This window comes from Pelodiscus sinensis, chromosome 1, assembly GCF_049634645.1.
Source record: "Pelodiscus sinensis isolate JC-2024 chromosome 1, ASM4963464v1, whole genome shotgun sequence".
NCBI lineage: Eukaryota > Metazoa > Chordata > Testudines > Trionychidae > Pelodiscus > Pelodiscus sinensis.
The window spans coordinates 121,585,965-121,612,053 of record NC_134711.1 but is presented as its reverse complement, the minus strand read 5'-3'; the positions used below and the strand labels follow the sequence as shown (position 1 = coordinate 121,612,053).

Genomic DNA, 26,089 nt, shown 5'->3' with positions numbered 1-26,089 from the left:
GTGCTTTCAACTCTTGTCTAGACTAGTGATTTTGGTCCTGCTGTAACTCAAGTTAATTGAATAAGGTGAACACCAAAGCAAGAAACCTTTGTGGCTGGGAACAGGTTGTTCCTGTGTAGTTAATCAGTTTATTGACAATTAATAAATTCTCAAATTAAAACAACAAAACTGCTCTCAGTATGACCTCAGGGTGCATACCAAGCAATAATGTTACCTAATGTTTAGAACTGGGTAGGGTGTCAGTTCTCCTGAGTTCTATTCCCATTACTGCTACGGATGTGTTGTGACCCTGGATAATTTCTGTGCACCTTAGCTCTGTATCTCTACAATGGGTATGATAATATTTACCAATCTCACATTTATGTTGTGAATTTTCACAAAAATGGGTAAAATACTGTGAGATTCTCATATTTAAGGTGTTAGGAATTCTATTTATATTTAAATTTAAATTACTCAAGGAAATAACTTGGACATTTTATAGAGGAGATCTTATATATAAAAAGCAGCTTGAGGGATAGTAACAATATCTGTTTCAGAGGCTGGAGAGGGATGGCAGGAGACAAATCACTTGATCATTGTCTTGGTCCACACTCTCTGGGGCACCTGGTGCTGGCCACTGTCGGTAGACAGGATACTGGGCTAGATGGACCTATGGTCTGACCCAGTACAGCCGTTCTTATGTTCTTATGTTATCTCTAACTCTTACAGACGCTCTAGACATTAGCTTTCAGAATACTTTCAAAGACTTAGTTGCTATTTGAATGTGTAGGTGTTTCCTTTCAGATGTTTCTTTTAAAATAAGGACTGCAATACACTTTTCTGATACTTGGTTTATATTTGGAGGCACAGGCTTGTTACAGGAAGTGGTATATCTGGTGAGTCAAGGAGCTGACCCAGATGAGATTGGATTAATGAATATAGATGAACAACTTCCCGTCCTAGAGTATCCTCAGCCTGGTCTGGACATCATCAAGGTACAGTTGATCTCACTGAAAGCCTTTCAGCATTCATTTGCTTTATGTATTACTATTCCCTTCCACACCATTTTTGTCCTTTTTGTTACTCAACTTGTTCAGTTTGTTTTCATGATTCAGAATGTTATTGGTTTATTATTTTTAAAATATTATAATTTATTGTATTTTGTTTTGGTTTTGCATATGTTAATCTGAGATCTAAGCACTTTGATGGAAGTGCTCTGAATATAAAAGCCACCCTTCTTTCTTTTGCTTAGCTAAGTAGAGGTGATTCAAATCAGGTAGCTCTGGATTTTTCATTAGCTTCGCCTTTCCTGGCTGAATCTGCATAGAAGTTTCTGCCAGGAGGTGAGAGATAAAACATGGATGTCTCTAAGGTGATTTGGGGAGTATAAAATATTCTGCACAAGATGCCATCTGCACTGTCGAAAAGTGGTCATGAGGATTAGTGACTTTCACCTACTAGTGGAATATCTTCAGAGATCAGTCTTGGGGATAATCTTATTTAATGACTTTTGCACAAAAAGTTGGAGTGTGCTAATAAAATCTGCAGAAAATACAAAGTTGGGAAGTATTGCCATTGTGGATGAGGACCAGAATATCATATATGAATATCTGGACAACCCTGTAAACTAGAGTAATAAAAACAGGATGATATTTAATAATGCAAAGTGCAAGGTGCACTTAGGGACAACAACAGGATTTTTGCTATAAGCTGGAGACTTATCAGTCTAGAAGCAACAGTACAGAAGAAAGTTGATCAGAGGTTGATCTGTGAGTCTGCAAGGTGATGTGACGTGAAAAAGACTAATGCAATTCTGGGAAGCCTCTGGCGAAGTACTTCCAGTAGAGATAGGGATCTGTTGTTGCCATTATACAAGGCATTGGTAAGATCTCATCTGGAATGCTATGTGCAATTCTGGTCTCCCATGTCTATGAAAGATTAATTCAAACTGGAACAGGTCCAGACAAGGGCTACTAGAATGATCAGAAGAATGGAAAGCCTACTATGTGAGATGGGAATCAAAAAACTTGGGTAGTTTAGCCCAACCAAAGGAAGGCTGAGGGGAGATAGGGTTGTTCTCTCTAAACACATGAGAGGGATAAATACCAGGGAGGGAGAGAAGTTACTTAAGTTAAAGTTGGTAAAGACATTTAGAGTAGGATTTGCAAAAGTGCTCCACATCCAGCTAATTCTGCACCTTAGCTTAAATGGAAGCAGAATTAGGTGGTTCCAGAGTATTTTTGAAAATCCCTCTCCTCATCTTGAACAACCCATAGCAAAAGAAATGCAAGAGGGTTGCAAATGACCAATTGCTGGAAAACCTTGTTCTCTTGTGATCTTTGGAAACAAATGCGAACCAGTGATTAAATTCTTAGTCCAGAATCCTCATTTGATTGAGCAATGAGTTTGTGAATGTAAAGCAGTGCAGTAAGGATACCTTAAGTTTGACAATTTAGGAAAAATGCCAGTCAATTTATATGCACTGAGAAATGTTTTCTTCTTCAATTTTTTTAGGAGCTCACATCTCCTCGCCTCATAAAAAGCCACTTACCCTATCGATTTTTGCCTTCAGACCTCCATAATGGCGATTCTAAGGTAAAAATGAATTAGTGTTTGATTAGCTAGTGCTTGGATAGCTTGCGAAGTGAAGGAAATACACTTTTATTAAGATGGGTTGTTTGCATTTTCACAGGTAATATACATGGCTCGCAACCCCAAAGACCTGGTAGTATCCTATTACCAGTTTCACCGCTCCTTAAGAACCATGAGCTACAGAGGAACATTTCAAGAATTTTGTCGAAGGTTTATGAATGACAAGTGTAAGGAACTTTTCTTGGTGTATGATGCAATCTGTTATCCATTTGTTTTTACCTCTGCATTCCATTTATTAATATAGTACTGGTATATGCAAGCCCACTGCTGGGGGTACACGGGAAAAGGAGGCAACTGCCCTCGGTCCCAGTGATTTGAAGGGGCCCAGAGCTTCTAGCTGCTGCCAGTGCTATTGTGGAGCCCTGGGCCCTTTACATTGCTGTCAGATAACTTTATGGCACACTCCAGAGCCCCAGGCAGTGCACTCTGGACAGCGCGGGGTAGGGAAACAATCGGACTGGCGCTAAAAGCTGGCTGCCCCAGCCCCCTCCTTTGCCCTGGGCCCCAGCGAGTCTGTCGGCTTGTGGGGGTACAGGATTTTATTTTTGGTGATGTTTCCGTTGCTTCATGGATTTCATTGCTTGGATTTGCTCTGGACCCAAGTGAAGAGTGAAAGTTTTTGTCATAGTGAAGCAGAAGGGATCCAGTATTTTAAAATCAAGGGCATTAAGTATTATAAAATTAAGGGTGTTTTAGGGTGTTTTATGCTTTTCTCTGAAATATATTGTTCTGGCCACTATGGGAAAGAAGATACTAGACAAGATGGACTATAGATCTGTTCCATGATGGAAGTTTCTATAGGCAGTTGTCAATTGTGTATTTTTAGCTCCAGCTATGACTTAACTGTTTCACACTCACAAATATGTAGCTGTAGGCAACTAGTACTTTAAACGCAACCTAGCCCAGGGTAGGTTAAAACTCAGTGCTGCTGACGGGCAGGTTAGTAATGCAGCAGGGATGCGTCATGCAGCATCTTCAGGTAAAACCACTCATTGGCTGTTAATCAAATCGCTGTGTAGCAACTGGCGGATCCCAGGCAGCAAGCTTCCATTGGAGATGAATTTTGAGTAGTCATTGCATGCCATCTCCCTGTAAGATTCATGAATGCTTCCATAGGAAGGAAGAATGAGTCAGTGGAGGTTAATAACAGGCTTTATAAACTGTTTTCTTCTGTGGGTTTGCAGTATGGGGGAAAATCACCCTGTGTCCATGCCATTTATCTCCAACTTGCCGTACTCTCACCCTGAGTGTTGGGGCCTCGTGAAGGGGTTTCAATGTAGATGTAGGGGCAAGAAGCATAAGGAGAGCATTCCACAAAGGTGCATCTCTCCTCTCATATAGGCAGGTGTTATGTGTAATAGATACCTTCCTACACCAGTTCAGGAGTCATGACCCAGGCATGTGATTTATCCCAAAATCCCAGTATCAGAGTCAGTAAAATATGACATCACTTTCTGTGTTCCTATAACTGTGCTAATGGGGCCTTTTGCAGTGCAATACTTTTAACTAAGAACCATGTCATGTCTGCTGTTTGTTTACCTGAGGGGGAATGAAAGGAGCAGAAAATCTGATGCTTTGGCCAAAGTATTGCAGAATGAATAGGCCTGAGCCCACATGACATTCTCCCTCCATCCCTCTTACCTCCTAACTCTGTGGCAACCCCTCCTCACGCATTCTCTTCATGATGGCTCTTTTAGTTTCTAGGCATGGGGATGAAGTCAGAGAGCAGCTTCATTCTGTGGCATTGTGCTCTGAAGATCTGAAGGGCTTTCCTCACATAAGCTAATGTTTTGGGTTAGGAGCAGCCAAACTGTTCTGTATGACACATTTTGCTTAACCAATTTGTAACCCTCATGTAAATGCTTATTTAGAAGTATGTGGAATAATAATAATAATAATAATAATAATAAAGTGTTCAAAATGCCAGTTTTTTTAATATACCACTAAATACATTAAAAATGGTTCTGTTTTGCTGAAAAAATAACTTTGTTCCTTGAATTTTTATATGAAAACAGGCCTTTTTGTGAAGTAAAAAATAAGTCTTTTATCAAATTAAAATGGGTCCTTTCCAAATATATGGTGGCTTCAAAATGCAAAGTTCAGAAGTGGAGTGTTTTCTCATTTTGTACAGCTGATTTGCTGAATTTCATGGGAAAATACAATTTGTAAAGAAAATTGCAGATGACAAGAAGTTTGGTGTAAAATGTAGTGGAAAAATGTTCCCCGATTTTGCACAGACCCTACATCTTGATGATGTGAATTACTCATTAGAAATTAGCATAGAAGACAAACTGATAACAAATTAATAAAAGTTCAGAAGATACTTTTGCCTGGATTATTTACCCTAATATATTTTCTTTTGGTAATATTAGCAACAAAGGACTTTTTTTCCCAGATAGTAGGGACCAGTGTCTGATCTTATATTGGTGTAACTTGAAGTCAGTGGATGTATTGTGGATTTACACCAGTATAACTGAGATGAAGCTCTGGCCCTAAAAACTGATATTCCTTTGGATGAGCAGAAGTACTCCTAGACAATTTAAAAGCCACAGAAACAACACAGTAAATTTAGATTTGGGGGCTGTGGGTGTGTGTGTATGTGGATGGGGGAATTTCCTGGCTTTACATTTTTTATTTTAACTATTGTTTCCAGAACAAAACTTGGATGTATAGGGCTTTTTTCTCAATACATTCTTAAGTAAGAAAAAATATGGTGATCTTCCCTAGAAATTGCATTACATATAAGAATGCAGGGAGAGGGAATCTTTTATCAAATGTAGCTAATGATTTCTTAGATCATCTACCATTCCTCTCCCTCCAAGCTATAGCCACATTCTGCTGAGTGTAACCAAGTGAAAAGGATGTAAACTGCAGGAATATCCTCTCCTTCCCATTCAGTAATATGCCTAGTGATTTAGAAGCCGCATGCACATTTTGTCTGCTGGCTCCCTTTCAACTCATGAGCAATGTATCTATATTATTGAACTCAAAGACTTCTTGTCATGCAACACAGTAGCCTTGTGCATTGAGTGCATAGCCATAATAACATGCCTGTAGAACAAATCAGCTCTCTGTGAATGTGTTAAGATCTCACCAATACCGGTGGAGAGTATACTCTGTTTCAATGGTGTTTCTTTTTAGGAATCGATACTGTGCAGAAACACATGCACACAAATTCCCTTGGAAGTATGAAGTGATTTAGCCATCCAAATGTATTTATTTTCCTCAATCATATTCTTTGTCAGTTATAAAGTTCTCTGTCTCTGCAGTGGGATATGGTTCATGGTTTGATCATGTGCAGGAATTCTGGGAACATCATATGGACTCCAATGTTCTTTTCCTCAAGTATGAAGATATGCACAAGGTAAACTAGATATTATAAAAAATGTTCCCTTGCTTGAGATTGAGACTCAGTTAATCAAATTAGGAGTCTAAAGTCAGGCTCCTAAGTCCATACTTAAATTCCTAAATGTGTGGCCTAATGTTTCAAAGCATTGGTCACCCACAACATTTACCAACTTCCATGTAAACTGTGAAGTAGCTCACCACTTTATGAACATCAGGTAATTTAAGAGCTTTAATAAGGATTTAAGGCCAGATCCATGATACTTAGGTGCTTAAACACTAGATGTGGATACTTAAATCATAGGTTTAGGCACTGAAATCTCAGTTTTGGCTCCATTATGATCCACAAAACTCACACGCACCTAAGGTTTCCTAGGCATCTGTGTTTCTGCCCTTGGCATTTGCTGATTTGCCAACATCTGAGTTTGGGGGTTCAACTTTCACATTCAGGAAGGGCACAAGCAGGTCAGGGAGCAGTTTGTGGTTGCAACCTTAACTCTGCTTCAACATCTATTTAGCATTTCTATATTTAAAATTGAAACAAAAGACAGGACTATGCAGCACTTCAAAGACTAACAAGATGGTTTATTAGGTGATGAGCTTTCGTGGGCTAGACCAACTTCCTCAGATCAAATTGTGGAAGAAAATTGGCATGACCATATATACCAACGGGATACAATCAAAAAAAGTGAACACATGTAAAATTGTGAACACATATATTGTCAAGTTTGTGTTCACTTTTTTTATTGTATCCCTTTGGTATATATGGTCATGCCAATTTTCTTCCACAATTTGATCTGAGGAAGTGGGTCTGGCCCACGAAAGCTCATCACCTAATAAACTATCTTGTTAGTCTTTGAAGTGCTGCATAGTCCTGTCTTTTGTTTCAGCAAGACCAAACTAGCACGACTACATCTCTATTACTATTCTATATTTAATATTTAACTATTCTATATTTAATATTAATCTATTAACTTGTATTTGTTTTTAAACATTTTCTTGCAGGACCTTGCAACAATGGTTGAGCAGCTGGTGAGATTCTTGGGAGTTTCTTATGACAAAGCACAGCTGGAATCCATGGTGGAACATTGCCACCAACTCATTGATCAGTGCTGTAATGCAGAAGCCCTTCCTGTCGGCAGAGGTATGTTCCATAAACACAGTAACTTCATAAGGGGGGTGTCACAAAAGGATAAGTGATGGATTGATCACGTCCAGGCTGTGTTTGCAATTTACTGTCTTAAGTTAAATCTAAAATGTTTTTGAAGTAACACAGGAAAAATTATCATTTGTATCATAGGAACTTTGACTGTTTGGTATTGGGACAAAAAAGGAGTGAAGGTGGTTTAAAAGAAAATAAAAACATACAGGATGAACATTTCATATTTACAAATATTTTAAAGGAATAGGCCAACTTCAGCATTGGTGTAAGTGGGTGCAGCACCATTAACTTTAAATGTTCTGTATCTTCTTATGAGAGTGATAAATTTGGCCCTAACAGAGGCATTCAACTGAAAAACAATAAACATCACCACCACAACCTGGCTGTAAGTGGGAGTGGTACACTGCACAGCTGCAGAGTGACCCATTGCATACATTTTAAGGCAAGAAGTGACTTTGGACCATTTAGTCTGAACTCTTGTATAACACAGGCCATAGAATTTCACCCAGTTACTGCTGCAGTAACTTGGGTTTGACTAAAGTATCTCTTACAGAATGGCATTGTACCTTGATTAGAAGACAAGAAAAGCTGAGAACCTCGGAAGCTTGTTCCAATGGTTAATCCCCCTCATTGTTAAACACGTGCGCGTTATTTCTAATTTGAATTTGTCTGGCTTTAACTTTCAGTCACTAGTTCTTGTTATGCCTTTATCTGCCAGGTTAAATAGCTCTTTAGTAGTCAGTACTTTCTTTCTGTGATAGTACTTATATGCAGTAATCAATTTACCTTTCAATCTTCTTTTTGATAAGCTAAACAGAATGAGTTCTGTAAGTCTCGGACTGTATGTTTTTCTCTCCAGCCCTCACATCATATCTGTGGCTTTTCTTTACCCTTTTCAGAATCTTTTAAAAACATAAACACCAAAACTGTACATAGTATCCCAGTACTGGTCTCACCTTCTTACTCCTAATTTCCACTTCCCAATTTCTACTTACAAGAATAGTGTTAGCCCTTTTTGCCATAGCATCATACTGGGAATTCATGTTATTTAACCATTATGATCCCTAAATACTTTTCAGAGTCGCTGCTTCCTAGGTACTATCCTCCATCCTATAGGTACAGCCTGCATTCCTTATTCCCGGATGTGTGATTTTTGCATTTTGTTTGCATGGGCCCAGTTCACCAAGTGATTCAGATTAGTCTTATGACTGCCTGTCCTCATCATTATTTACCACTCTGTCAAGTCTTTATATCATCCACAGTTTTTGTAAGCATAGATTTTATTTTTACTTCCTAATCATCGATAAACTTACTGAACAGGATTGGGCATAGTATGGTCCTTGTAGAATCTCCCTGGGTATGTCTACACTACAGTGTTATTTCGAAATATCTAATTTTGAAATAACGCGTCTGCACACACAATGTCCACACTGATTGGATGCTGAATCGCATTTAAGGCCAGCCAGAACTTAAATCATGATCTGGTTCCGGCAGGGCATCAGATCAGAAGTTACCTTGTGGCCAGGGAGGCCAGCAGGGCACCCTGGGAAGGGCTGGAGGCCCCCTATTTTGAAATAAGCGTCTACACAGCGCTTATTTAGAAATAGCAATTTTGAAATTGGCGCTATTCCTCGTGGAATGAGGTTTACCAATTTCAAAATAAGCGCTCCGCTATTATGAATTAATTTTGAAATAGTAGTTGGCTTGTGTAGACGCTAGGAAAGTTATTTCAGAATAACTTTGCTGTGTAGACATACCCCCTAAAAGCATTTTTTCAGATCTGTCTGTTAACCTGTTCTTAGTCCATTTATTGTACACTCTAGGGATATTGTGTAGTGCTATTTTTTTAAAACAGAATGTTGTCACACTTTTGTAAGGCATTTGACTTAGAATAAGTGTATTGTATCTACATAGTTACCTTTATCAACCACACATGCAGTTTCATCATAGAATGAAAACAGGCTATTTTGATAGGATCTGTTTTTATAAAACCATGCTGTGTGGCATTAATTCCCCTCTTTGTTTCTGTATTGTTTGAATCCTGTGTCAGCATAATTTTGCTCAGGACTGACATCAGGATAACTGATCTACAATTATCTGGGTCAACCCATTTTGCCTTTTTTGTCATGACATTAGCATGCGATCAGTCTTTATAAGGCAGCTCCTTATTTTCATCAAAAAAATCTGTTACTCTGCAAAGCTGGAATGGAATGGATAGTCTATATACTGAAGAGACTCAGTATTCCCTGGTCTGTACTTGACTTACTCGGTGACCTTGAGCCTTTCTGTGCCCTCGTTCTCCTATCTCAAAAGAGGTATAATAATTCTTGCCTACCTCCTAGACCACAGGTGAGCAAGATGGGTCCGCAGGCTAAATCCGGTCTGCCAAGCCTTTTGATCTGGCCTGTGGCTTCCCTTTCGCTTCTCCACTCCCAGGCCAATCAAGACCTGGGGATGGGGGAACACACACAGTTTCCTCCTGCTGCCAGGGATGCGCGGAACTTAGAGTGAACTTCTAGCTGTTCAAAACACCCCCAAGCCAATCTCTCCCCAGGCTCCCATCCCCAGGCCAGTCAAGGTCTGGAGGCGAGGGAACACGCAAAGTCTCCTCTCCCTGCCAGGGGTGGGCCACACGTAAAGGGAACAACCCCTTACCACCTAAGGCTCCACCCCTTCAGGGGTGGCCCATGACCACTTCCAAAATTGAGTGCCTCCCCCCCTTCAAAAATTATTGCCCACCTTTGTCATAGACTGTGTTCACTGGGGAAGAAGGGGCATTCTTCACTCAAGATAACTAATGAGGTAAAATTCTAATGAAGACAAGCCCGGTTCATTGTTTTGCATGAGGGGGCCATTTAGGGATCTTGGGTAAATCTGTCAGAGATGGTACTTGGTCCTGCTGTGAGGGTAGGGGACTGGACTTGATGACCTCTCAAAGTCCCTTCCAGTTCTATGAGAGAGTTATAGCTCCATATAATTAGCAGGTTGAAGTAAAGGACTAGCACACCCCACACCTCCAGATTCTGTGTCTCATGATGAGATAGCTCAATAAAAATACACTGGGCTAGAGCCACAAAAGAGATTTTAGCTCAGCATTCCAATGCCTTACTTTTAGTCTCCCTGACACCTAATGCAATCCTCAGCCATGACCCAGGCTCCCCTACAGCACATAGGGACAGTCAGGAGCCTAAGAATGAGAGTCCAAAAGCCAGCATATTGTGAGGAGCCACCTAAACTAGCCATTTGGAAATGGCAAAAGGAAGGGTGTGGTCTAAGCTCTGCTCCTCAAAGGAATGCTTGGGATTTACCACTATGACCTCTCTCCTGGAGGGAAATCAGAGCAGACACCATCAGGTCCTGTGCTAGTTCCTGTGCTGGCTTTCAGTACAATAGGACTGTGAATTTAAGTGTTTGGCTTGGCTGTTCAATTTTCCCAGGATTGGGGAAGAGAGAGACAAAGGCAGCAGTAATCCCCAGCTGTATCTCAGAATCATAGAGCTGGAAGAGTCCTCAGGAGGTCATCAAGTCCAGTCAGCAAGGGCAAAGGATGAAGCCATGGCATTGGTACAGCTGCTTCCTCACTCCCTGATTGGTTCTTATGGAAAGAAGTTTTGCTGGCTTTTTGAACAGAAACTGGGGAAAGAGAGCAGGCCTTGGCACATGGCAGCCTGCCTGCTCTCAACTGGAGGCCACAGTGCAAAGCAGCTTCTTTGTAAACCAACCTGTGTTTCTGGCATCCAGAAGTACAGGTGATGGTCTTTTCTTTGTACCCCCATTCCTGTTGATATTATCATATATTGTTCTACATTAGAGTCTAGATGCTCCAGGCAGGGATCAGTATCCCTTTGTGCTAGGTATGTTTGTACGCTCTTATTTTGTAGTGGAGAAGGGAGCTACAGTAGTCAGCTAAATACCTGGTCATTTATTTGCTGTCTGCTTTTTATTAAAATTCCTTATTTTGAAATCATTTTGTTTGCTGTCTTTGGCTATTACTGCAATGTTTTGTTCCTCTAAAGTTCAACTTCATTAATGGCAGTTTTGTCCTTCCCTGTTCATTTATGTGGTACAGAATGATAGCAATAACACCATAACTTTCTGTAATTTGTTCCAAATATTTTTAATTTATCAACTACATTTACTTTATTATTTTGCTTTATTTTGGTTCTTTACTTTTTTTTTCTTTTAGCACATTCATCTTTACTCTGAAGAAAACCCTGAGCTGCTATGAAAGCAGAGCATTTTGATTAGCTATATTACTTATGTTTGCTTCATATCACATCATAAATTACACAGTTGCATGATTCAAATGATAAACCAGGTGGGTGACTTTTTGACAACCTATCAATCTATATGGTTGAGAAATAGATGCTAGAAAAATATATTATAGTAATTCCATATATAAAACTTGTATTTGTCCCTATGTTATCATTAGAGAGATTCGGGAATAACAAGGTTCTTTGCTTTTCTATTTGAGAGAAAGAAAGAAATCTTTTTTATTACCTAAAGGATAATGTATGATTTTATGTTGCACAGTGTACTGTATTTGTCCCATAAGTATTGCTAGAGCCAACTGAAATCAATGCCTGACTTTTATGATTGCAAGAATGTTTTTATTAATAGTATTAACTGATCCATTTGACACAGGAAAGCTAGTAGCAGCATTTATTTGTCAAAAGGTGTCAGATTAAGTGTTTTCAGTCAATTTCAAAGCCTTAATCTTTGGGAGACTGGGGAAAAAACCCTCTTGTAGTGAATTATATCTTTAGGGATATTAGGAAAATGATTATTTCACAGAATCACAATTGTCGTGTATAATAACTAATTTAACTTCAAGTCACTGTGCAGTTGGTGGGACAATCGTTGCAAACTTTTTGACAGAGCTCATGTATAATTATGTCCTTGAACCCAATTATGTAGTTACTGCATATGAGCAACTTTCAGTAAATTAACCAGGAGTTTCTCACATCCATCAAATGCATTATTAAGACTCCTGTGTGTAACTTTTGGTCTTATTAATCTGATTAAGTTCAGTGATTAAGTTCACAGTCCTGACTCTACACAGCAGTGTAACAGCCTTGATTTTAATAGGGCTAGTTTTCACTTAAACTCTGAGGCTGCGTCTACACTGGCAAGATTTAGTACCTGTCTACATCTTGCTGCCTGTCTACACTGGCCACGAGTATTTGCACAAGAACACTGACGTTCTACTGTATGAAATCAATGCTAGATACTTGCGCAAATACGTGGCCAGTGTAGACAGGTAACATCAATTTCTTGCGCAAGTAAAGGTCGATGGCTAAAATGGCCATCGGAGCTTTCTTGCGAAAGAGAGCGTCTACACTAGCACGGATGCTTTTGTGCAAAAGCAAATCTTTTGCGCAAAGACACATGCCAGTATAGACGCTCTCTTACTCAAATACTGTAACGCAAAAACTCTTGCGTTTAGAGTATTTGCACTAAATCTTGCCAGTCTAGACGTAGCCTGAAAGTGAGAGTAGAATCAGGCCAACTAAGGCCCAACACAGTAATGAAATGTATATGAGCCTAATTCAACACTGTGTTGCTCCAGTTGATTTTGACTGAGTTCAAGTGGCATAAAACCAGAATGATGCAGTGGTGAATCAGGCTCAGAATGTTATATTAGCAGTTTTGATGTTGTTTTCAGGTCATTTCATTAGTTGGATTCAGTAGGAAAGTAAAAATATTTTGTATGAGGAGCGAAGTTTTCAAACATGAATAGCTAAATTATACCCACAGAAAATGTGTATGCACTCAGTGTGTATACACAATTCACATTTTAGGTGCAAATTGAGTGCCTGAATGCACAGTTTTGTAGGCATCATTTAGGTACTCACTCATCTTTGAAAAACTGCCTCATTATATTTGTACAATGAGGCAATTTTATACATCTACTGAACATAAAATAAAGGCATTTAATTATCGTCAGTGTTATTTTATTGTCTTCTGCGTGTGTCTTTACACTAACGTGTGATGACGTTTCAGCAACCGTGTAAATGCTTCCTCTATTGAAAAGAGGATAATTAAACCCCCATCATCTGCAGTGAGAGCTGAAATCCACCATGTAGTGGAACCTCTATTTTATGAACATCAATCATATGAACTACCCTTTGGAAGAACCATTTTTCCTGACAGGAAATAAAATATCGCATAATAAAAGTTGTGTTGATGAAAAACATTGAATATCCCTTCATATTTTGCTGCATTCAGTACACTGGAAATCCCATATGTAGTGGTTTGAAGGACAAGCAGAGAGCAAGGCTGTGCTCTCACTGCTGCAATGTAGGCACCAGCCCTAGAGTAATTTTGAGAGGCTCAGTTATGAACTCCTCAGTCTCCAATTAGTTCGTAAAATTGGGGCTCCACTGTGATGATATTCAAAACAAATGTGGTAACCATTATTATGATTTAAAGCTAGCGGGGCCAAATCCTGCAAGGAATATATGTTTGTTGGATGAAATTCACCCCTGTGCAGATGGCCAGTACAAGGAACGTGGCACTTTTTTAGGGCTTCAGTGGGATTTATTGGGCTATGTGAATGAATCACACCTCCTGCAAAGTCTGAGCACCCCAACTCTCATTGAAGTAAGTGAAAATAGAGGTTGATTGTCAGTTCACAGGAGGTGGTTGGTTCCTTATCTGATCAGACACCTAATTTTAGACAAGCTGGTGTGCTTTCATGTCACCAATCTGACTTATGCTCCTTCTCTGTATTTCAGGACGAGTCGGGCTATGGAAAGACATCTTCACTGTGTCAATGAATGAGAAATTTGATTTAGTGTATAAGCAGAAGATGGGGAAGTGTGACCTCACATTTGACTTTTATTTATAAAAAAAATGCATGAATACAATATCCAAATACTAGCTAGAAGTGCTTTATGCATTCATTTATTACCTGCTGGACAAAATATTGCAGCTATTATGTGTAACACAACTTAAAAACAAACAAAATATAAGTAAACCATAGGAAACACTATTGTTCTTGATCCTAAACAGCTGTTTATCCTTCAGCATTTTAATCCTAGGTCAACATGCAAGAATTGACTAGACAATACAAGAATATTCAGCTGTTATGTAATGTATTATATAAGTATAAGGTATGTATCATATATGCAACTAGAATGTACACTTTTTCAGCCCCACATTGATTTAATGTATTTTATAGATGCTTTTCACTAGAAACCTAAATACCATTCAATAGATCAAATAAAAATGTATGTCCGAAGGAAATCAGTAACAGGCAAAACTGTATGCTAGAATGATCTCAGGGGTTAGCTGTCACATTTATTTTTATAGTTGGAATGTCAAGGACAAAACAATCCTCTCTCAAATTAACAATGGATAACTATGGGGGTTATCACTTTCATTATTTGTATGATTTCTGAGTGAATACAATTTGCTGGAATGCTTTGCAAGACAAGCTCTGTTATGAAATCTTACTCATTGTCACTCCACACACACACATGCTCTTATGTCTGATAAGAGGTGATTGTGTTAATAGTGAATGAAATTCATCTCTGTGAAGAGGGCTGGCCTTCACAAGGGACTGTTCACCACTAAGGGTACGTCTACACTTGCTCCCTAGTCTGAACTAGGGATGCAAATGCAAATGCAGCCCTAATTCAAACTAGGGAGCAAGTGTAGACGTACCCTAAGTCTCACTCAAGCCCTCACCATAGGGTTTAAGGCTACGTCCATACTGCAGCGCTATTTCGGATATTGGAGGTATCCCAAAATAGCCATTCCGCATCTTTTGAGTGCTCCTGTTATTTTGAAATATAATGGGCTCACTATTCCAACGTCCCTGTAAACCTCCTTCCTCAAGGAGTAAGGGACATTTTTGTAATAAGTGCTGGTCTTCTGCACAGATATGAGTTTCACCCACTGAAGAATGATCCTCTTAGGCAGGGGTGGGCAATAATTTTTTGCCGGGTGCCACTTTGGAAATATTTGAAGTGGCCCCGAGCCATAGAGGAAGGGGCAGGGCATCAAGTGGAAGGGGAGGGGGCCAAGGAGAGGGGTATTTCTGGGTTCGCCACCCCAGACAATAATTGGTCTGGGGGTGAGGGAGTGCCTTTGCCCCCAGCCCATGTTCCCCTGAGGTGTCCATGTCCCTGGTGTGGGAGGAGACTTCCCTCGCTCCTCTGCCCCTAGGCTGCTTAGGGCTGGGGGTGGCAGAGCACACAAAACCTCCTCTGCTCTTCCCCCCGACCTGCGAGTGGCACCCAGTGCTTCAAAGCGCAACTGCTCCTGGCAGGGCGGGAGGAGGCTTTGCGCACAGACCAATTAGGGCCTGGGGGTGGGGGAGCGTGTGAAGCCTTCTCCGCTCTGCCCCCTCCTTGCGAGCAGTGCGCAATGCTTCAAAGCGCCGCGTGCTCCTGGCAGAGCGGGAGGAGGCTTCGCGCGCTACCCTGCCCCTAGGCCCTAATTGGCCTGGAGGCGGGGAAGCAGCAGGGCCTCTGTGGGCTGGATCCTCCTGCTCAGCGGGCCGGCCCCGGCCCACAGAGTCCCTTCTGCCCACCCCTGTTCTTAGGTAACGAGGGCTTTCTGCTGGATTCTGAGCACCCTCAAGTGTTACTGAGACCATAGGAGTTGAGGGAACTTAGTATTTTTAGGACATTTAGACGCACTTTGACATAAATTGAAGATGGAGATACAAGCTGGTACAAATACATGAATGAAATATCAGATCTTGAAGAAGAGACTTTAAGGATACTCCAGCAGATGGGAGTATTACACAACTGATAGTATTTATGCACTATACAGTCACTGTAATTGACTGTCAGCCACTAATAATCTGAATTATAATTATAATCCGAATTTGAGTTTACTTTGAATTATAATCAGAATTTGAGTTTACTTTTTTAAGTCTTTTTATTTTCTTAACTTGCCTCTGGGCATTTACATATATAACCTAGCCCAGGCTATCATAATAATGAGATCTTACCGAATTGTTGTACCTTTGATCCTTTAGTTAATTACACCTGTATTTTTAGTTTCTCAGCTGCTGGAGGCCCATTTTGCTGGCCCTATATTACATCTCACCAAATGCTGTGAGGAAGGACTAGCAGATTTTAACATTTTGCTTCTGTTGGAAAATAACCTGTCAGTACAGCAGTTGGCAAGTGGTGTGGCATGATGTGGCTTGACAGACCTTTCCTGGTATATTTGTGAGTGAAACTGCTTTCAGTGAAATTTTATTTATTTTTATATTTTAGTACTGTATGACTATTAAGCACTACACACTATACTTCTGTGCTTGCTTGCCTATTTAATAAAGACATGATTCATGCATGGGGGTTTGATCATTTGGTTCTTTAATATTTGCAAACTGAAAAGTGTCGCCTTTTTTATTCATTTTGACGTTGTCAAGTATCACAAGTCCAGATACGCATGCAAAATAGCTCCTGCGTGTTATATTTTTGCCTCCAAGACTAGGAATAAGGTGGGTCACTCATGGCTACACCTACTCTTGCCTGCATCATCACGACTATCTTCTACGAATTAATGCAATTGGTCGACTATTCTATAGTCTGATAGCTAACATTCCTACTTCTCAGGGATGTAGGCACCTTAGCTGGGGCTGGATAGAGGCACCTGTCACCATTTGGGATTCTTAGCCATGAACCCTCTCCTGGAGTTAGGCACTTAAAGCATTTTGTGCAAGAAGTGGAGCAGCACGTGTCTAATGGTAAGATTTTTGTCATGGAGATCATGGATTCTGAGACTTCCATACAGGCAGTCCCCGGGTTACGTACAAGATAAGGACTGTAGGTTTGTTCTTAAGTTGAATCTGTATGCAAGTCGGAACTGGCATCCAGATTCAGCTGCTGCTGAAACTGACCAGTGCTGACTACAGGAAGCCCGAGGCAGAGTTGCTCTGCCCCAGGCTTCCTGGAATCAGCCACTGATCAGTTTCAACAGGCTGAATCTGGATGCCAGTTCTTACATACAGATTCAACTTAAGAACCTCAGGCGTCCCCAAGTCAGCTGCTGCTGAAACTGATCATCGGCTGATTCCAGGAAGCCCGGGGCAGAGCAACTCTGCCTCGGGCTTCCTGCAGTCAGCGCTGGTCAGTTTCAGCAGCGGCTGACTTGGGGACGCCTGGGGCAGAGCAGCTGGGGTGCTGCTGGGTTGCTCCAGTAGCACCGCTCCTCGGCGCTACTGGACCAACCTAGCAGCACCCCAGCTGCTCTGCCCCAGGCATCCTGATTCAGCCGCTGCTGAAACTGACCAGCAGCGGCTGAATCAGGATGCCTGGGGCAGAGCAGCTGGGGTGCTGCCGGGTTGGTCCAGTAGCGCCCAGACCAGCGCTACGGGACCAACCGGCAGTGCCCCAGCTGCTCTACCACAGATGTCTGGAGAAAAGCCTAGCCTGCTGAGGGGGGCGCACTAGCTGCGCCCCCCCCCCCCAGCAGACCAGGGAGATGCGGGCGGCGGACCGAGACGCACCGCGGTCCCGCCGCTGGGTCCTCCACGGCTTTGTTCCCCATTTCCCTGGTCTGCTGGTCTCCAGCAGACCAGGAAGATGCGGAGCAAAGCCGCGGAGCACGGGGGCAGCGGGACAGCCCAGACCCCCCGCGGCTGTCCCGCTGCCCCCGTGCTCTGCGGCTTTGCTCCCAGTGTCCCTGGACAGCCGCGGCGCATCTGGGCTGTCCTGCTGCCCGTGTGCTCCGCGGCTTTGCTCAGCGTCTCCCAGGTCTGCTGTGGGGGGCTCCCCCCCCCCCAGCAGACCAGGGAGACACGGAGCAAATTTTCTCACCCCGGAGGATGCGGGCGGCGGGACCGCGGCACATCTGGGCGTCCCGCCGCTCCGTCGGGGGCGAGAAAAACCCCGTTCGTAACTGCGGATCCGACATAAGTCAGATCCACGTAACTCGGGGACTGCCTGTATTTCAGCTTCAACTCCATGTCGATAGTGGGGCTAGAATTGTCAGCCCCTGGGTACTGCAGGGCCATGGAGCCCTGAGCTGCCAATCCCTGAGCCCTGGACCACAGTGAGCAGCAGATTCTGGTGCTGCTGGTCTCCTCCCAGTGGTCAGTTTTCCCCTCCACCCCCTTTATTTTAGTGACCATCACAGACAGGTCATAGGCGTCCATTAATTTTTTGTTTATTGCCCATGGTCTGTCTGTGACTTTTACTAAAAATAACCATGACAACAGCTTAACCTTACTAACGCGTGCCATATCAAACGGTGGCAAACTGGAGATACCATTTCCTAACCCCTTATAACTGCTAGCCCTATGGTATGTGTTCTAAGCTGGGCCACGGGAACTTGGGTTTCCCACCTCCTAGGTGACACTCTGACCACTGGACTGTAGAGTGAGTCTCACTCTAGCCAAATGCATATTTAATTATTCATACCCATGGAAAGCTTCATCATGAGAGTTTGAGACAGATTCACTTTTACTAATCCGAATGGGTATATTACATAGATCTTGTGGTGCCCTCTGAAATTTTCCCCCGAGATGCACTATAATAAAAATTACTAAAACTAGAACAGAGAGAAGGAAGGAGGGGACATTAGAAAATTCACATGAAATATTCTTGATAATTACACCAGATCATTTAAAATGTGATCCTTTGTATGTTGAAACAACATGTTGGTGCAGGTTGAACCTCTCTAATCCAGCACTCAGGATTCTGGCAACACCCATGATGTGGCATGATTTTAATTAGCCATAGGTCCACTTATCATGCGTGGGGCCAAATTTCCTGAGGCCTGGCAAAGTCCTGCCAGTCCTAGCGCTTAGTGTTCTGTACTCCCAGGACTAGGAAAATTATGGTTGAGCATAAAACAAACAAACATTTTGTTGTGGCCCCTTTAATTTCAAGTGCCGGTCTTCTCCCCTGCCACTCCCCCCACCCCTGCTGCTTGTACATCGGGCACCGAGCTGGGAAAACAAAATGGTGGCCAGCCTAAAAGGGTCGCGACCCATGGGTTGCGCGCTGCTGCTCTAAGCTACCACCAGAAGTTTTCTGAGACCAACAAGCAGCGGCAGTGGTGGTAATGCTGCTAAACATAAACATATGTCAATATCAATACAGCAAAAGGTGAAATTGTAGCAGAAATTTGAAAAGGGCACATTGGTATGTGTCATCTACAGAGTATGATTTAAAGAAGCAAAAGAATGAAATCCTTAATTTTTTGTCGACAGTGACAGTAAAAAATGTATGAGTGTTCGTAGGACACTGAAGGAGGGGAAAGCAGCGATTTCTGACTTATTGTGAAATAGCACGTCCTCACTGATTGGAGCCTGCCTCAGACTTAGAGCCTCCAGAAGCACCCTGGGTAGGGTATCAGGAGGATGGAGACATCCTGTGGCTGCTTGGTCAGGCAAGCTGTGACGTGTGCTTACAGGGGCTCCTCTCTATAGCATCTCACGTACCACTTCTCCCCTTGTGGGACACAAAAGGGACGCAATGCGCTCTGGTTGCCCTTGCAGACACCACAGCACCCACACCGTGGAGCCAGAGCTGCTGCAAAGCAGTTCTAGGCTCATGGGCTTTGTGCTGTGCCTCATGGCACCGTACGTCCAGACTGCCTGTATGTTGCTCCTGCAGGATGAGGAGCAGGGCCTGCAGGATGAACCCTAGCATGGACTGCAGGCCCTGATCACCCAAGTCCTAGTACTCCTGCTACTGGTACTCCTTGTTACTGTGGAATGCCACTTCTGGCAGCAGCAGATGAGTTCAGACTGGTGGGACCGCATCGTCCTGTAGCTATGGGATCACCAGCAGTGGCAGCAGAACTTCCTCATGTGGAAGGACAACCTATCTGGAGCTCTGTGAGTGACTCACCCCTGCCACCAGGCAACAGGATATCCGCATGCGACCCACCATCCCTGTGAAGAAACGTGTGGCCATCGCACTCTGAAAGCTCACCACACCGGCCAGCTACTGCTCTGTCAGGAGCCAGTTCGGTGTGGGGAAATCCACAGATGGGGCTATGCTCCTTCATGGAAACTTGGTCCATCAATGGCTATTAGCCAAGATTGGTAGTAGTGGTGTCCCTAGTCTCTGTTTGTCAGAGGCTGGAAATGGATGACAGGAGAGGGATCATGTGATGATGACCTGTTTCTGTTCACTCCCTCTGAGGCATCTGGCATTGGCCACTGTTGGAAGACAGGATACTGGGCTAGATGGAACTTTGTTCTGACCCAGACTGGCCATTATGTTCTTATGTTCCTGCGGGTAGCCAAGGCCATCAACCAGTTGCTGCTGCAGAGAGTTGTCACTCTGTGCAATGTGGACAGCATTGTTGATGGTTTTGCCACCATGGGCTTCCCCAACAGCGGGGGCAGGAGAGGACACAGATGGCACACACGTCCCTGACCACCAGACCTCAAACTACGTCACCAGGAAGGGTTACTTCTCCATGGTGCTGCAGGCCCTCGTGACTCACAAGGGCCTGACATCAACGTTGGCTGGTCAGGAAAGTAGCACATCTTCCGGAGCTCCTGCCTATTCTAAAAGATGCACACCTGCACTCTTTTCCCCCACTGCACCATCAGAGTTCGGGAGGTGATGATGCCCATAGTGATCCTAGGTGAGACAACCTACTCCTGGCTCCCCCGGCTTAGGAAGCCCTACACAGGCAGTCTGGACTCTAGCAAAGAGCCCTATAATGCCAGGCTGAGCAGGTGCCGCATGGTCATTGAATGTGCAGTCAGCCAATTAAAGGGGATGTTCAGGAGTCTCCTCACCCATCTGACCTCAGTGAGTAACAACATCCACTTTGTGGGGGTGGCCTCCACAACCTTTGTGAAAGCAAGGAGGAGACTTTCTGCTGGGGTGGGAGGCGGAGGCAGAGGCTGAACGGCTGGCCAGAGTATTCGAGCAGCCGGACAGCAGCACCATCAAGAGCATATCAAAGGGCTGTGCTCATCATGGAGGCCTTGAGGGAGAGTTTTGTAGTTACTCAACTCAGATACCATGTTATGACGTTCCAGAATACAAGAGGAAGAACTGGATGGCTCGTGTTGCTGATCACAACCTAACTAAAAATGGTCTGTTACCATACAGAGGCTACTGGGCTTGTGACCAATATTCCCTCTAATTTTTTCCATTCATGTGCAGAATAAAATTTAAGTGCACTGAGGCATGTGCAGATGTGCACCACCAGAAGAAACACATACTGCTGGCTCTGGGCACTCTGCTAATCAGCAGGGTGGCACTTGAATCTCACCTGGGAGGCTGCCCAAGTGCTCAGCCTACAGGGAACGCTGCTTGTGACCCATGTCTTATGAGTTGCTGAACACAACTGAGAGATGTTCAGGCACTCAACATTTTATAGAACCAGTCCTTTGATGTGCAGACATGCAGTAGGTATTATACTTGAGGGCTCTGATTCATCCTGGTATAATTCTCAAAACAAGAAGGCTCAAAGAGAGAGCCTGACATTCATGGTTAGTGGGAGAAAAGGCTCTAGAGTCCCTCCCTAGCTGCCGCAGGGGGGCATGACAAACTGATGTAAATTGGAGCCACCCTGAGGTAGATTTACATTCTGGCAGGGGTTGAGGTATCCCTCAGAAAGCCCCCCCAGCGTTGCAGAGTGTGATTTCAGCATATCTGAGGATCCAACCCTCATCTAACCCTGCTCATAGAAGATTTAATCAATACTGTGCTTAAACTGCCAGCAGCCTGCCAAACTAGAGCTCCCAGCAGTGCAAACACCATCTTTCTGGGAGTGTATTAGCATTGGCGAGAGAGGCTTAAATGGCCAGGCAATGTACTTTAAGTATTAGACAGAAAGGAAGCTAGTGAGACATCACTAAACAGTCTTACCCTAATGGTCCTCAGCCTCATTTGTGAGCTAGTAATACGACAGAGATTATAGGAGCTCAATACGTCAGACTATAATTATGAAGATTTATATGCTCATCTCATTATTATTATTATCATCAGCTGCTCAGATTTTTCCCTCACCAATGTTAAAAATAGCTCCCCTTAGGAGCCATATGTAAAGATTTTGGGAGATGGCTTTAAATAACAGCCCTGCCCTCTGTACTGAAAGGAGAAAAGCTAAAAAGACACTCATCAGCATTTAAAAAAAACACAACAATGACCATTAATGGAAAAGAAGGTGCTCGTAAATCAGGAAATATAAGTCATTGCTGGGGGACGCAGAGCAGAGCTGTTAAAAATAGTAATACTGCACTTTCTCTTACTCAGTCATCCACTCAGTTGCTTTAGTGTAGAATGCATAGACTGTTGACCTCTAGTGGTCAAAGCACGCATGTACACAGATTTCTGGTACTGATCACTTGATGCAGGGTAGATGATGCAAAGCAGAAGGCACAACTAACTTCACATAAGCAGAGGACACCTGGCTGTGCTGGTGGGAGAGGAAGTCTGTGAAAACAGACTGTTTCATTTAAGAATGAGAGAATCTCTATCATCATGTGCCTGGCCCCTGCAAATGAAGCAGATCCGATGCCAGAACAAGGGTGCTTATTAAGCCAATTAAGAGGGGAGGCAGCACCTGGGGCTATAAAGATCCGGGAGCATGAGAGAGGGAATTTTGGTGAATCATCTGCATGAGTGAGAGTTGAAAAAGAAGGGGGCAGGTGCCTGACTTTTACCAGAGCTAGGAAATTGAATGTGATTCATGGGGGAAGGCAGAAGAGCAGTGAAAGGGATGTATTCTCTGGTGTCCCTAAGCCAGGCCTGGAGAGGGCGGAGGGATGGAGAGGGGGAGTTGGCTGCTGATTTCTAAACTAAGCTCAGGACTGGAAATGGTTGAAGGCAGAGGAACAGTCAAGGGGGTTAGCTGTGGATATTGCCACACCAGCAAACTAGAACCAGGGGAGGGCCAGCAGAAGAGAGATGCTTCCCTGGTGAGGATGATCAGATCTAACAGGGAGGCTGGGATTGTGCTGGGAAGGAAGGTGCTGCACTCCAGTGGAAATGGCTGGGGTAGCTATCCTGGCAGAAGACGACTGACAAAAAGTCTGCATGTGGCAGAAGGTGCCAATGTGTGATATGTGGGGTGCTGAGGCCTGGCAATTTTAATGCTTACTTATGGTGTGGAGTTGACAAATAGACTATGTACAGATACTGGACACTTGTAGAATGTTTCTGTAATAAGCGAGCCCCACAAAGGGCTCCTATGGAATTAAGAGAGCCTGACAGGCTTTGGGTTACTTCGGGGGGGGGGGGGGGGGGAGGGAGGAACTGAGGCATGTGAACCTAGGGTACCATAGCTGGTTGCAGAAAGTTGCTCTGGGTGGACCCACATAATGATGCTTCTGCAGAATTGTGTCCTTAGCAATGCAAGGTCTGACCACACTTAAAAGTGAAAGGTATATAATGGGTGCCACCTGGAACTGGGGCACAGCCGAGCCATCTGCTTTACCAGTCTGGGTTTAATTTTACACTGTGCTGTTGTGACAAGCTCTCTAAGCTTGCCCTCACGCTAACACCCACAGGTAAGGCCTGCATCTAGCTGTGTACATGAATGCTCTGACAACCAACAAAAGAGCCAAAATACCCCCCAACTTAGGACCTCAGAACTGTACTGTCCTGCTCTGGTCAAAAGCTTGACTAGTATGAATTTGTTACCCAGTCCACCCTTCCCTCAATGCGGAGAGAAATATGCTCAAATTCTTTAACCGAGCTGAGATTTTTTTTCCCCCACATACTTCACTCAAAACACACTGTTGTAGGGAAAAATATAGTTAGCTAGAGAAAGTTAGATTTTAAGCGATAGGTGAAATGCATGCTGGTGTAGAGAGCTGAGTCTGGTTGAAAACCTCTCCCTTCTATGGAGGGCAGTACCACTGGAGCTGCGCTCCCTGGACTTTGCTCACAAATAGTTACAACCAGGCCCCCAAGAGGGAGAATTTCATTGATCGGAGAGGGCCTGGGGATGAGTTATATCACTTTGTAAAAAGCTGCTATTTTGGCTGAGTGGTGTGGTTTTTTTTGAGACAACCACAGCTAACCCCTACAAGGTGCAGTGTGCGGCTCCTCACAGCTGAGAAAGGCCTAGTCTCGGGAAGTAATGCTAATGAAAGTGTGCTATGTGTTTTCTGCTTTAGGGGGAACATTGAAAGGGTTTATACCGACAACACAGAAGCAAGAAGAGAGCTGCCTCTGTACTTGCTGCCTGTGGAAACAGATCTGGGTTCAGTTGTTAAACTGAGTTTGTTATTGTGGGGATTCTAGCTGGCTGTCCCAACTCACCAGTCAGCTGACCTTGAGGGCATGCAGCAGCCTTTTTTTGTGGTGTCCGAGACTGGCAGAAGTTGCTCTGTGGATAACATCTAAACAAGATCCACTTATGGAAGATGGCCAACATGTATAGACACAAAGGGAATGATGTCCTCTAGTCTATGAGATCTTGGGTAGTGGAGGGAGTAGGGGGAGAGACAGGCTCGTGCTTTAGGGAACAGAATAGGGTAAAACCTATCTTTAGAAGGGAAATGGATTCCGGAAAATGGGATTCTATCCCTGCTGTAGAAAGGAATTATTTATGATAGCATGCAAGGTATAGAAGCAATGTTAATGCAGTAATGATAGGCAAGAAGAGGGCTACTCAAGCTTTGTGCCAACGAGGGCCAGAGTGGCTATAGCCCTGGCATCAAATGGCTGTATCTAATAGCATCTTCATAAACTTCAACAACAACAACAACAAAATGCAGATGCACTTAAGGAGGCAGCTAAGCAAATTCCCTAGCACCAGCCCCTCCATACCATAGGTTTGTCTGATGGAAACGGTATTGAAGCACTTTCTGCGCACAGTCTGAATCCACAGTCACCATCTGCGGGACATACTGTGCCTTTGCCAAGTCTGAACATAATCCTCACACTTGGATAATCATAACCCAGCTGGCATAACCATGTGTTAAGACTCCAGGCCTCATGGGCCTTATAGCTGCTTTCTCATAACCATGGACAAGAGAGAATATGTGAGAGCTCCATGTGAGTGAACCAGCTAAGCTTTTAGTGTGAGTGTTCTTCCAGAGGCAGACTCTTATTTTATTTATGTTTGCATAGGACCTAATCCACTTGTCCATTACATATGCATGAAAATATACTAAATAATACAGTATAACAACAAACAAGGGCCACCCTCTGCCCAAAACTTGAACTGAAGCAGAAATTAACTTTTCCCAAATCACACTTCTAAAAAATATTTTTGATTCCTGCACATCTATGAGTTGCTGGCTCTGATTAGATCTACAGCTGCAAAAGGATGAAAGGCTGTTCTACCTGTTGGAAAGAGAAGTGCAAGCAGTGTCATGAGAGACTTTCAGGCAGGGGAGCTAGCAGCCTCCATGGGCCCCAGGGCAAGGTGTGTAGGGACCCAGCTCTGTGCCCCAGAAAGGGTGGGGCTTTGGGCAGAAGGGGTGGGGATGGGAGCAGCCAGACCTCCGCCCCACTTGGACCGCACTGCGCCCTCCCCCCATCTCTTAGAATTGCCTGGAGGGTGCAGTGTGATGCCCGCGCCATCCCAGGAAGCCCTCAGAGCCACATGGAGCATGGGATGACTTAAAGGACCTGGAGTAACTGCCCATTTTGCCCCCTCATCAGTGGGGGCCTACTTTCAGGAGATCAGTCCAATTCTGCAAGCTTGCAAGGTTTCAGTTAGTTCAGCTAAACATTTAAAGCTACTCAAACCTTCACCCTTTGGGCTTGAGTGTGAGAAGGGTTCAGCTGGTGCTGCACAGACCTAGATTAAATCCCTTTGAAGCAAACCTTTCCCTACTAAGGATCTCACCCATGGATGCATGTTAGAACACACACACATGCTCAAGTTGATGGGGGGAAAAGATCCAATTTTATAAACCCAGATAAAGGCCAACGAAAGTTCTAAATGTGTTATTGCGAAATGAATTAACTAAATACTTTTGTTAGTTCTCAGGGATGGATTAACCTTTCGTGGACCTGGCACCAGCCATATTTGTGGGCCCTTATGGGGGAAATG

The 26,089-nt window shown here is 43.5% G+C and overlaps 1 protein-coding gene across 5 annotated transcripts in view; it reads left to right on the top strand.

The window, feature by feature from the left end:
• The window catches only part of SULT4A1 (sulfotransferase family 4A member 1), a 41,420-nt gene extending 24,954 nt beyond the window's left edge, over positions 1-16,466 (top strand). Inside the window, exons 2-8 of one of the 5 annotated variants that reach the window (XR_012896173.1) lie at positions 844-974; positions 2,494-2,574; positions 2,672-2,798; positions 5,901-5,995; positions 6,982-7,120; positions 11,325-11,456; positions 13,876-16,466. Coding sequence is in view for 4 of the 5 variants with exons in the window: in XM_075899566.1 (XP_075755681.1) it covers positions 844-974; positions 2,494-2,574; positions 2,672-2,798; positions 5,901-5,995; positions 6,982-7,120; positions 13,876-13,988 (686 nt within the window). In the remaining variant the exon portion in view is untranslated. The remainder of the gene's footprint in view (positions 1-843; positions 975-2,493; positions 2,575-2,671; positions 2,799-5,900; positions 5,996-6,981; positions 7,121-11,324; positions 11,457-13,875) is intronic. The other 4 variants (XM_075899566.1, XM_075899573.1, XM_006127724.4 and 1 more) reach the window with 4 other exon arrangements.
• The last annotated feature ends 9,623 nt before the right edge of the window (positions 16,467-26,089 follow it).